Source organism: Beta vulgaris, chromosome 5, assembly GCF_026745355.1.
Source record: "Beta vulgaris subsp. vulgaris cultivar EL10 chromosome 5, EL10.2, whole genome shotgun sequence".
NCBI lineage: Eukaryota > Viridiplantae > Streptophyta > Magnoliopsida > Caryophyllales > Amaranthaceae > Beta > Beta vulgaris.
The window spans coordinates 13,162,179-13,175,467 of record NC_079206.1 but is presented as its reverse complement, the minus strand read 5'-3'; the positions used below and the strand labels follow the sequence as shown (position 1 = coordinate 13,175,467).

The window sequence follows — 13,289 nt, the reverse complement described above, 5'->3', positions numbered from 1 at the left end:
TAATGATAACAATGACATTTATAATGATAACAACAAGATTAACAATAATTATCAATATTAATAATTAATAAATACAACAACAACAATAATAATCCTTTTGAACAAATGTACTAGTAAATAATAATGATCCCTTTGTATTTTTTTTATCTTTCTCACTTAGAATCTTGACACCATTCACAATTAGAGAGAATCTTTTAGATTTTTCTCAATATATAAAAAAAATATAGTCAGGTCTTGTTTGATTCGTCTCAATGAGTACTTTATTAATATTTAATTATTATAATTTTTATTAATACGTAATGAAAGATATTTAATAGTAATAATGAGTTTTTATATATTAGCATGATCTGATCTGATCTGAACTTATTTTTTCTGATATAATTTGATAATGATCTGATCTAATTTGATCTGATCTAATCTAATTTGATCTGATCTAATCTGATTAGATTTAAAATAAGCAAAAATAAGATTAACTGAATATTACAAAATAAGGCATGAAATAATGATGAAGTAAAGTAAAATCTACACAATAATTTACAGAAGCTCTTTTTACTAAAATGTTAGAGTAAAACCCTTTTTTATTAAAGAAAAAAAAAGCTCCCTTGAATTCTGGTGTAGTTTTGCATGTATTTTTGGCGCCCAATTCTACTACTACTACTTCTCTGCCAGAAAACAAAGAAAAACCATCATCACGCCATCACATCCTCCTCTGTTCTCTCTCTGAACACACCTAACTGCATTAATTTCCCAGACATATTTCCTCTCTCCTTTTATTTTCATTTTAACATTTTAAACTGTTTTTACATTTTTTTTTTGAATTGGGTTTCTTCTGGGTTTCTTCCCTACACGTTTTTCTCCGTCTTTTTCAGTAATTTAGGATCATATAATTGAATAACAAGGTAGTAAAACTTTTCATCATCATCTTCTTATTTTCTTAGGAATTGCGGGTTTTTAAAATTAGTTGAAGAAAAATGGAGTTTTTACCAGTAGGAAAGAGAACAAGGCTTCAAAAAGCTAAGATGTTGAAGGAAACAAACAAAAGGGCGCGTTTAGCTGCTAAAAGGGAGTGGAGGAAGAGGAAAGAGAAAGTTTTAGTTGATAATAATGGTGGAAAAAAGGTTGAAATTTTAAGGGTTTTGAAGGAAGAGAAGATGGAAGTGGAAATGGAAATGGAAGAGGATGTTGTGATTATTGATAAAGATGAATTTTTTAAAGACAATTTTGTTGGATCTAAGCAGAATTCTCAAATTGAGGAATTGATAATTAAAAAAGAAGCTTTTTATGATGATTATGATCATGATCATGATAAACATGAAGCTCCTCTGTTTCTTGATGAAAAGGGAAAGGGGATAATGATGATTGATGATGTGAATGGTTATGGTAGTGATGATTCTGTGCAAATTATAGGAGAAAGATGGAACCCATTAGGGCTTGATGGTGATTACGACGATGATGATGATGATGATGATGATGGTGGTGGTGGTGGTGGTGGTGGTGATGGTGATGGTGGTAGTGGTGGTGGTAATGGTGGTGATGGTGAGAATGATGATGATGATGATGGTGGTGGTGGTGAGAATAATGATGGTGCCTCTGACTCTTTGGCAGTGGTGATGATTTCTGATTCAGATGATGAAATGAAGGGTATACATAACAAAGATGAAGCTGAAAAAGTTGGGGAAATGATGAAAAGAGAAGATGTGTTAACTGAGGAATCTTCTGATTCTGAGGCTTCATCAAGTGAGGAGGATGATGATGATGTTTTTGACAAGGATTTTGTTGGGGTGGAGCATGAATCTTCTCATACTTCTGAGAGTTCTAGCTCTGATGGTTCTGTTCAAGAACATGAGGGAGAATTGCATTCTGATGATGATAATCGACAGTCACATCCTGATGATGGTGGTGATGATGTTATCATTATCGATGATGATGATGAACTTAATGATGATGATGATGATGGTGTTGAGAATCATGATGATGATGATGATGATGATGATGGAATAGATGGTGTTGAGAATCATGATGATGATGATGATGATGGAGTAGATGGTGTTGAGAATGATGATGATGATGATGATGCATTGAGACATAAAAAAAGAAGAGAGATCATTTATGATGGTGAGATTCTAAAAAGAGTGACAACAAAGAAGAAGGTAGAGAAGGAGAGGAGACAAGAGGGTGGAGAAAAGAGAAAAAGAGGGAGGCCACCTAAGAAAAAGAGTGTGAAGTTGCAAAAACAATCACCACCTTGTAGAAATGTAGTAAAGAAGTCAAAAGATAATGAGATCCAAAATACTCTCCTTAATACAATTTTGGAGGTGGGAAATAAAGGGTTAGATGAGATTATGTCTTGTAAATTTGAGTTTTATCTTCCACTTAAGTTCAAATTTGGAGTTGAGGAGTTGATTTTGCATGAAAAAACAGAAGAAGATCTAGAATTAGATAAGCTCTTCAAGGACTTTGAGTTTGCTATCCAAGCTTCCAACATTGGTTTTGATGACTCTAGTCTGGTAAGGATTCTGATGTCTAAGATTACATAATTAGCACTATTTGGACTCATTCATATGCTTATCCAGAATTTGATTTATTCTCCACCTTCATATTTGATAAGTTATACAATGACATATTTAGCATTGTTTGGACACATTCGTCTGGTAACATAATTTGATAAGTTCTACACTTCTTATTGGATGTTTGGAGCTCTAGGACTTTCTCTACTTTAATGTTGTGGCTAGAGCGTAGAGGGTGTCCATGGACAAAAACCGGCCCAATCCATGTAAACTCGGTGTGCACACTGCATGACTTGTGGTTGAAGTTTGGTGCTTTTCCATGCACTCTTCTAGTCCTGTCCTGTGTGTTGAAAGCAGAATTTTTTATTATTCCCTCGGTTCCCAAATAGGTTGCGGAGTAAGGATTTGACATGGACATTTAGAATAGTTGTCACTTAAAGTGTAAAGAAGAAATTTGGAAGTGGGTAGAGGGGTGTTGGGATGAACTAAGAGAAGAAGATATGTAAGAAATAGTGGATAGAGGGACATAACACAAGGGTAAGGTTGCAAGCTATTCTGGAAGCTGGAATGTCCATTTAAAAGAAATTATGCAACTTAACCCCCTGACCGCACCAGCTTGTCTTAGCTTGCCATGTCAAGTTCCATACCTGATAGTCGTTGTCAGCTAGTTGCTCGCTCTAGGGCTGCAATGAAGTATCTTTCAATCTTTGATACCGTTTTTTTTAAACGTTGTTTAATTTTATATGTCCATTGCTTAGAAATGACATTTTCTGATGTTGTAGTTGCATAATTGTGTGTCTGTTAAACTGTTCGAGTGCTTAAAGGTTGAATTATGTATAAAAAGTAGTCTTATGGTTCCAAGTTCCAACTTGTATTAATAAATATAATGTACTTAGGAGGTTTTATTAGAAGTTATCTGCTTGGTCAGCTCTAATCCAAATTGGCGATAGTTGTTTGTTTCAGTTCTTGTTATGACCATAAATCCATGATGGCATAATCTGTCTTGCAGATTCAGCACGACAATAGAAGTGACAGTGAAAATATTAATCCTTCCAATGGTGCACTCTCACAAAAGGATCTGTGTGCTAAGGGGAAACATTATCTCGTTCATGATGATGAAATCGGAATCGTTTGCAAATTCTGCTCATATGTAAACCTTGAGATAAAACATGTCATGCCAGATTTTGTAAGTAGACAAATTTTCTTGTAAGAACTTTGTTGTAGTTCAAGCTCCTCTAAGAAATGTGCTTTTGATAATGTATTGTGTTGTATACTAATTCAGTCACTTTTCCTAGTTTCCTTCTATATATCGTGTATGACATCCAAATTTTGGGTTTGCATGTGAAGAACAAGGATCCATTTGGAAGGGGGGACAGACGAGACTATTATTGCAGATTCCTGTATGAGGGTAGCATGACCTATGACAGGTTTCAATTTCTTGAGTCCAGCTATGATGGCCGAGGTGATTTTAGCCCTTCAGATGATATTCAAGGTACAGTGTGGGACCTCATCCCGGGGGTAAAGAAGACTTTATACCCTCACCAACGTGATGGATTTGAGTTCATCTGGAGAAACATAGCCGGAGGTATAAGAATGGATGAACTTGGTAAGCCCACAAAGTTTGGTTTGGGTGGATGTATCATATGCCATGCTCCCGGGACTGGAAAGACCCGTCTAGCAATTGTTTTTCTCCAATCTTTTATGAAGCACTACCAAAACGCTAAGCCTGTTATTGTTGCACCTTTTCCCATGCTCCGGACATGGGAGGAAGAGTTTGGTAGATGGAATGTAAATATTCCATTTTTCAATTTGAATGACAATGAGCTGTCAGGGAAAGAAGACCCAAAGATCCTTGGTTATGTTGCAAAATCATCCAAAGACGACAAGACAATCCGCCTTGTCAAGCTTCATACTTGGGCCTCAGGGAACGGTGTTCTGTGTATTAGCTATGGGCTCCTTCAAAGACTTGCTGGTGATAAGGAAGGCACAGATGAGAAAGTTAGGCAAGTTCTCCTTGAGCAATCTGGTATCCTAGTGTTGGATGAAGGGCATACTCCTAGGAATGAGAAAAGTAATATATGGAAAGTGTTGTCCAATATATCAACAAAGAGACGGGTGATCTTATCAGGAACCCCATTTCAGAATAACTTTGAAGAACTTCATAACACAATTTCCTTGGTTAGGCAAGAGTTTGGGACCCCAGTTTTTCCAGGATTTTATTCAAAATATGAAAGGATCGAAGAGTTGAGGAAAAAGATCAAACCCTTTGTGCATGTCCACAAGGGGGAGATTTTAAAGGAAACTCTGAAGGGGTTAATCCATAGATTGCTGATTTTAAAGCCTTCTCCTCTTCAGACAAGGTGCTTTGAGCAATTAGTTAGGATAAAAAACAGATTCAAAGTTGATAATTTGGTCTCCATTATTTCTGTTCACCCTTCAATCTTTTGTGGACGGGAATCAAAACCGGCTTTTGTTGACGAGAAATTTGAGTCTTTATTGAAGAAGCACAGGATGGACCTTGATGCTGGGGTGAAAACCCGGTTTCTAGTTGAGCTCATAAAACTAAGCAAAGGAGAAAGAGTGCTTGTGTTTGGGCAATATATCCCTCCCTTAAACTTCATAGCAGATTTACTAAAATCAGTTTTTGGTTGGTCTATGGGAAGTGAATTGCTTTATATGCATGGGAAGCAAGACGTGAAGGAGAGGCAATCCTCGATAAGGCTATTTAATGATCCTAGAAGTGAAGCTCGGGTTCTTCTGGCTTCAACAAAGGCTTGTTGTGAAGGGATCCATCTTGTTGGTGCCTCGAGGGTAGTTTTGCTTGATGTTGTATGGAATCCCTCAGTAGAAAGGCAAGCAATAAGTAGAGCATATAGGCTGGGCCAGCTAAAAGATGTGTTTGTTTATCATTTAATCACCTCTGGGACTCTGGAAGAAGAGAAGTATCAGAGGCAGGCAACAAAGGAGCGTTTGTCAGAGCTAGTTTTTTCTTCTGCTGAGGAAAACACAGAGAACAAGAGTACTAGGTCAAGGATTTCAGAGGATTGTATCCTGAAAGAGATGACTGATCATGAAAAAATGAAGCATATGTTTAAGAGAGTTATCTACCAGCCAAAAGCTGATAATTTGATTGAAAGCTTTAATATGGTCCTCTGAATTAGTAGCATGGTTCAGGTGGTATTTTGAATCACAAAAATGTTGATATAGATAGTGAGGAAAGATTCTGACTTTTGCAGGTAATTGGTTTTCAATTCTTTTTGTCCAATGAACAGGTTTCTGTAAGGGATCCTGAATCCCGAACTCTGCAACTTTTTATATCCCGAACTCTGCAATTTTTTGAATCCCAGTAAAGAAAGCTAAGCTTATTGACTGTATGTTTCCTAAATGACTACTACAAAAATTTACATGTTGAAGCAAGCTATATCTCTAATCTTTTACCCTGTAGCATTAGTGTAATGACTGTATGAGGGAGCAAGCCTATGATAAACGGAAGAAAATAAAGGGGACTCGAGCAGCTGACTTATATCTGCGTTTTTCTCAATCAGATGGAAACAAGACTGTATGTTGGAAACATTTAGATTGAACAGACAGACAATTTTACATGTTGAAGCAAGCTATATGGACAAATAATACTATATAGCTGCTGTTCCAGATACAATGAGTACTACAAAAATGATGGCCTAAACATCAGCACCTTCGGTGCCACTGCCAGAACATCACTATTCAGGTATGTACATTTTACTTGATGAGCTATAAAGCTTATGATTTGAACTCCTCGATCATCTATACCTGCGTTTTACCGATTGTAGTAAAAGGCAAGGCTCTCATTCTCTCTTCGAATGGAAGATTGAGGTATGAAAATTAGACAATCTCTTAAAAGCGAGAAAAAGCCTCTAGAAAATAGGGTTCTTAATCAGGATTCTCCTGAGATTTAAACGTTTGGCTCGTCAATTAGTCATCTTGAAGAAGTGCTTTACTACTGATTCCTTCATGCATCCGCGTTTGAACAGCTTTCACAGCTGCCACACGTGCTGCATTAGCTGCTCTGTTAGCGGCTGCTATAACTTTGTTCACCCTATCATCTACTTTTTTCACATTATGTGCTCTCTCAGATGCTTGCCTTGCTTTCTGCAAAACGAATATGTGGTCAATCATTAGACCTACTTTTTACACACCAGTTGGTAACTAAAATATTATGAGCTTCTAAAATAGAAGTCCGAAACTGATTGCAGCAGATATTCTGTGTGTTCAACCAGATACACTTATTGATGACTCGTTTGGTATGAGGTAATAAATGCCAGTATTGGTATTAGCTTAGTGTGTAATTTTGCAAGGAAAGAAAATTTCATGCTAATGCAGTTTTGCTCTCATAAAATCTTCATTACTGTCAGCACGGTTTTTTTTTGTGGCAAAACTACAAGCTTATTTCTATCATCAGCTATGGGTTCAAATCTAAAAGAAATTTTGGATAATGTTTGTTATTATTGTCAAGTTATCAACCATATAGGTTCTGGGAGTAGAAAGCTTAACGATAATAGGACTGTTGGAAGTTGGAACTGTCAGAGTGTTCTTTACCTGGATAGCAGTAGAAACTTTGGAAGAATAAACTGCAAAATGAGATTCAGACAGTTGAGTTTGACAACTAGCTTTAACAAGTTGCCCATTTTGCCAGTAACCAGATTGAGCCTCCCATTGCCTAAAACTGTAAACACCAAGTCCCTGCCTTCGGCCTTCGTGCCACGATCCCTCATATTGATGTCCATTGGCGAACTTGTAAACTCCAAAGCCATGCATCTTATCAGCAAAGTACTCACCAGCATACACATCTCCATTTCTGCAAAGTGAATTTGAAAATCATGAATTTAGCTTCTTCCTATAATTAGAAAGCAACACTAAATCATTGAAGCTCATGACATCTGTAGCCTGTTCAATGATTACTTCTCTTCCAGATATTATCATGCCTAATAACTATTAAGGAAATTATATTGCAGCATTCACCCAAGTCACTTATACATACAAGTTTTACATGTAGAACTCATGCAGTGAGTTGGATGTATAAATTTTTTTTGAATATACTTCCTTCAACTTAATTTTGCTGTGAGCACAAATAAGACACTTATGCACGATTAACAAACTATATGTCCGAAATATTAAACTTTTCATATTCTTTTACTCGAATGATATTAAAGACATTAATATAGACATGTGCACTGAAAACCTATAAGATCAAGTGTTGCACATATATCATCCTTATAACAGCCCAAACAAGGAAAGCCAATTCTTCTTTCCTCTTTTGCTTTTTAGCCAAAGACCAAAAAGGAAAGGGGTTGAGAAGAAAGACTTGTTTCAGGTGGTTTAGACTTCAGACAAGTAGACAACAAGTACCTTGTCTTTTACATGGTTGATAAGCAATGTAGTTGCTTATTTAGTAAGTGAAATCATCACATTATTGTTAAAATTGTTGACAACTACTGAGAAGTTGCTAACAACTCCAAAGTTTCTACTTATAAATTTAATCCACCAACCAAATCAAGCAAACAATAAAAGTCATAGAACATATAATAACACCAACTTGTAACACACTATATATGGAAATTCTTCATTCCAACCTGATTTACTCAAGCCCAATGTTTCAACACTAAGAGTCTTTGACACAAATACAATATGCATTGGGTGTTTTCACTCATTCCTATGACACCAGAGAAATCCTCTCCAACTGACCCTTGTTTCAAAAAACAATGCATGCTACTTCATAATAACAAAGTGAAAGCAAACAATTTAATGACCTATTTGAATCTAAAGCCAAAACATAAAGGATTATAGATGCACAAAACACCTACAAACAAACAATAGTAAGGCAGTATTCTGTTCAACTTATAACAAAAAACTAGTTTCGATAAATTGCACAAGTAAAAATCAGTTGAACAGATCACACCCGAAAACTTCCAACATCCAAGAAACACACAACCATATCCAATCCTCGCCACGCAAGAGCGCGAAACAGCTAAGCAAACAAACAATAAGCAATACATCAATCAACCAACAACAATTACCTATATTGGTAGAGACCAAATCCATGCTTAACACCCCATTTAAACTCTCCAACATACTTACTCCCATCATCAGAAGCATAAACTCCACAACCATGAGATTGGCCATTAGACCATTCCCCTTGATAAACATCACCAGTATAAAACTTATAAATCCCAATTCCATGCCTCAATCCATTCCTATATTGGCCTCTATATCTACTCCCTTTTGCCCATGTTTCCACACCATATCCATCATACTTCCCATCTACCCACTCACCTTCATATTTCCCACACATATAATAGTAATAAACCCCACTTCCTGAACACTTTCCTTTATGAAATTCCCCTTCATAAACATCTCTATTACTAAACCCTTTTACACTAAACCCTGAATTCATACTTTTCTCCCATTTTGGGTTTGACCCAATTGACCAAACAACTGGGTGGTAAGATTTCTGGGTTGGATTAGTTACAGAAACCTCAAGTAGGTGAGATTGAGTGCTGAAAATTCTAGGTTGAGGAAGATGTGGAAGTGCTAAAGTAAGAGATATAACAAGAACAGCAAAAAATGCAAAAACCCAGATGAAATCTATTGAATTTGAGGTCAACAAGTAGATAGAGGAGAGAGAAAGTAGGGTAATTAGAAGAAAAAAAGTGGGTTTTTTATGAATCTTGTTGGGTTTATGGCTTAATCTATGAAAAAGATGAAAGGCTAAAGCTTTAGGTGAAGAAAGAGAGCATGAAGTTGTGAGTGTTGAATCCATTAAAGATTTGCAAGAATGTTTCTTGATTGGTTGATTGCTATGTAGTGGAATTTGTGTTATGATTTTCCTTCAAAATTTGGGATCTTTGGTTCATTTTTTTCTTTTTTTCTTTTTTGCAATTTGATTTTGTAGAATATAATTGGAGGAGATAAAATGGTGGGTGATTTGTTTTGAAAAAATTGGGTAGAAGTTGTTGTATTTAGTTTTTCTGTTGGAATTGGTGGTTTTTGCAAATGAAATGAAAGGTGATGATGGGAATATGAATTAGGATGGTTGATCCAATGGGTATGCAAGTGGGGACTATATCTATCTATAATTTTATACTATTATTGATTGAAGTTGAAGGAGACATATTATCAAATTCTAGATATATATAATATGATCCTGTTTTGGTGATTTGGATTATTCTATACATGCATCTTGTTGTAAATGGAAATAATATAAGAAAGTATCCACATCAAAAGGTTTATCGTTATCCTCCAATGAGGAGGTGAGTAAATTACACGTACGTAGGGTACATTAACGTAGGTGCTTAACATTAATTATCTGGACGTATAATAATTGTCAGAAGTTCAGCATCAAAATTGATAATTGTCAGTCATTGTATTTAGAGGTCATATAATTATTGCATCAAAAAAATTGTATTTAGAGGTCATAAATTGCACCAATAAGTTAGATGTTCTTACAAGTTAGAAAGAAGTTAAGGTTACAACTGGGTACTAAATTTTGCCAAAAAGTTCCAGTTTGGATACTCAAATCAAACTTCTGTTACTTTGGCTGTCAACTCCAATATATTAATAATAAAAAATATTTTTACACAAGTTTCAGTTTTGGCAAACTTTAGTACCCAGTGGTACCCAGTTAGAAAATCTCGAAACCTATTTGCTTACTCTGTGATCATGTTTGGTAAATGACTTTTTCATTTATTTTTTGACTTTTCAATTTGATCAATCAGTTAAAAGACGTGTTTGGTTATTGGCTTTTTGATTGGCTGAAATACCGCCTTTTAAGCCAACGAATTCTTTAATTGGCTTGTTGGCCCACAAACTCTCTAATAAACGGTCAACAATCACAACAAATTTTACCAAACAACTGGCTTAAAAAGCCAATACATACAGTCAGTGCTTCCATTCAGTCAAACAAACCAACTAAATCAGACAACAACCTATTGTCAAACAACCTCTGTGCCTTTTTTTTTGTTAAGAAGAAAACAACCTAGAACTATCCCCTAAAATAGGCCCAGCCTAAAACATCCTTTCGAATGATGAAAGAAAACACAACGTTAGAAAAAGAAAACCAATACAAAAGCGAATGAGTCTCATGACCATGAGGCGTCATAAAATCAACCGCTTGATTAAATTCTTGATAGTAATGATTGATAGAAACCGCTTGAAACTTCTAAAGCTCCTCACAACATCCATAATCAAAAATTTAATTTCCCAAAGAACCTTTCAACATTGCCGGATAGAATTAATGACAACTAAATTGTCACTTTCAACAACACAAGAAAATGAATACATAAAAACCTTGCTGCCTGATACCTTCATAGAGACCCCACGCTTCAACCTTAAGAATCAAACAAAGTTGGGAAAGAGCCATTGCACCCGCAAACAATTGATCACCAATTATCACTATATCGCTATAGTTTCAACTTAAGAAAGTTTAGAATTGATCACCGATTATCAATATAGTGAACTAATTATTGGGTTCAAAAGATGGTCTGGGTTATTTAGTAATAATGGTAGATTAATTGTATAACGGAGTAACAATTGGTTGTGTAAAAGAATGTCAACTTTTAATTTGAAATTAGGCAACGGCCCATGCCTACTACTAAGAAGAAAATGGGTCAGTTTAATCTATTTAGTGGTCAGTTTAATCCATTCAGTGATTACACTATTATTTGATCCATTCAGTGATTACATTATTTGATTCATTCAGTGATTACATTTTTTAATCCGTTTAAGAGCTAGTTTAATCGATTCAGTAATATTGCTAGGCTATTTTCTAAAATTATCTGTTGTAGTTCGAAATTCAAAGAGAAATAGAAGAAGGGAATAAAAGCGAATAGGTTGATGTGATATGTCTAAGCATTATGTTAGGTTAGAGTAATATAAAATGAGCCTTTTAGGAGAATATAGATTTGAGTTTGTTTAAATTTTACGTTAAAATTAGACCGACTATTATGATAATTTGTGCTTGAATATACATTGTTGTAAGAAAATATATTTATCTTTTCTTTTCTTTTTCGCACTCCTCGTTTCGAATGAATAATACTTTGGGCAAAAGTTTTAAGTTATTTAACGTTCGAATGTTGATTCTCACGAATCATAGTATTAATTAGGTTCTATTAATATATAAATTTTGATAAGTGTATTCTGAAATTTATGGTAATGAGAACTACTGGCGGATCCCAAATTTTGTGAATGATTGGTCACACCACCGTCTCCGCCCACGAACAAAATCTCTCAAATTTTCTAACATCAACTATGAAATCTTCAAAGTGAACAATTACTAACTTTGCTCTCTACAAGTATGTACATGAAATATACATGAGAATTAAGAGGAATATGTGTACATGAAATATAAAATAGAAAAAGGGAGTCATTAGAAGTCCCTTTCCAATATACTTCCTGCTTAACAAAAATTACTTCTCTTCTGTGATCGTAAAGTTTCCAGATGCTTTCATCTTCTTAAGAACTTATGAATATTTTAGATTTAAAGAAGTAACAATGAATTTATATATAGGTCGACTTTTATGAGAAAATAAATAAATAATAATAATAATAATAATAATAATAATAATAGTAACAATAATAATAGTAACAATAATAAGAGTAATTAGTAAAATAAATTAGACCAACATAATAATAATAATATTTAACAAAATAGTTATAAAAAAAATGGAGTCAAACTGAACTAAAAATAAATTGGGGAGAAGATGCCCTTAAAAATTCAATTCCCATTGATAGTATTTTGGAAATGTTTGTCCACAAACCCTACCGAAATACCAAAACCAATATTGCGTACAAATGAAGTTTAGAGAACAACAATTCCAAATATCAAATTCATTATGAAAACATTTGAATTAAACCGTCACTATCGATTAGAGAATTAATTTAATTATGAGCCTCTGAGAGACTCAAACCATGCCATTGATATTGTCATATGGATGAATTGAATTTTGAATATACCGCAATTTGGTGGAAATTAGTCAAGAAAATACAAACGTGATAGCCATAATTAGCTGACAACTTACATGACAATGTATTTCAAATTGTGATTTGACGTATGAGTCATGAGGACGCAAGTTGTGAGCTTTACCAGGACAAAAATATGTCCAGTTGGTGGTAGTGGAGGACTGGAAGTGGGCTGATTCCGCTGAAATTAGTATAATTTCTTCCCTGTTAAATAAATACTTTATTTTAATTTATATATTTGTGAATTATGATACATAATTTTAGGTGTTGTTTGATTGGAAGCTATTTTCTTGAAAATAGAAATTCTTAGGAAATACATTATGGGTGTTGTGTTTGGTTGAAGGGAAATGGGAGAAGCATAGGAAATACAAATTCCAAGGGAAATAGAATTTCTCATGAAACATGGAAAATCACTCACCAAGCCCCCACTTGGTGAGTAATTTCTTAAGAAATACAATTTCCTATGACGTCAACCAAATAATTTTGTCTAATTCCTAAGAAATTAACAAGAGAAAGAATTTCCCATGAAATGTAAATTTTCATGAGAAATTACTTCCAATGTGAACCAAACGAGGCCTTAATAATAATAATAATAATAATAATAATAATAATAATAATATATCTAATTATCTATAGTGAAATCTGTAAAATATTTATCAAGATAATTCATCATCTTACCTGAAAAAACTCAAAATAGTTTAATAATGTCTCAATTATTATGGGCATTGTTATTTACTATATGTATTTTACTAAAATCGCCGGCATCTTAGTATTATACTTTCTGCATTC

At 34.5% G+C, this 13,289-nt stretch overlaps 2 protein-coding genes across 2 annotated transcripts; one reads left to right on the top strand and one right to left on the bottom strand.

Annotated features, from left to right (window-relative positions):
• The first annotated feature begins 538 nt into the window (after nucleotides 1–538).
• Nucleotides 539–6,387, top strand: LOC104908089 (SNF2 domain-containing protein CLASSY 4). The gene is made up of 3 exons (XM_048644862.2): nucleotides 539–2,507; nucleotides 3,517–3,693; nucleotides 3,855–6,387. The coding sequence occupies exons 1-3, from the start codon at nucleotides 972–974 to the stop codon at nucleotides 5,661–5,663; spliced, it is 3,522 nt and encodes a 1,173-aa protein (XP_048500819.1). The 5' UTR covers nucleotides 539–971; the 3' UTR covers nucleotides 5,664–6,387.
• LOC104908085 (uncharacterized) lies at nucleotides 6,127–9,643 on the bottom strand. Its single transcript, XM_010697155.4, has 3 exons — nucleotides 8,561–9,643; nucleotides 7,083–7,341; nucleotides 6,127–6,635 (listed from the first exon to the last, which is right to left on the bottom strand). Exons 1-3 carry the CDS (start codon nucleotides 9,301–9,303, stop codon nucleotides 6,459–6,461), a joined length of 1,179 nt encoding a protein of 392 aa, XP_010695457.2. The 5' UTR covers nucleotides 9,304–9,643; the 3' UTR covers nucleotides 6,127–6,458.
• Between the last annotated feature and the right edge of the window lie 3,646 nt (nucleotides 9,644–13,289).

Bases quoted from the DNA above. Each gene is read 5' to 3' on its own strand.
- LOC104908089 (XM_048644862.2), top strand. From the start codon at position 972: ATGGAGTTTTTACCAGTAGGAAAGAGAACAAGGCTTCAAAAAGCTAAG. The intron at 2,508-3,516 runs GTAAGGATTCTG...TCTGTCTTGCAG, and splicing joins GTTTTGATGACTCTAGTCTG to ATTCAGCACGACAATAGAAG. The intron at 3,694-3,854 runs GTAAGTAGACAA...TTGCATGTGAAG, and splicing joins AACATGTCATGCCAGATTTT to AACAAGGATCCATTTGGAAG.
- LOC104908085 (XM_010697155.4), bottom strand. From the start codon at position 9,303: ATGGATTCAACACTCACAACTTCATGCTCTCTTTCTTCACCTAAAGCT. The intron at 7,342-8,560 runs GTAATTGTTGTT...TTCACTTTGCAG, and splicing joins TTTGGTCTCTACCAATATAG to AAATGGAGATGTGTATGCTG. The intron at 6,636-7,082 runs GTAAAGAACACT...TTCGTTTTGCAG, and splicing joins AAGTTTCTACTGCTATCCAG to AAAGCAAGGCAAGCATCTGA.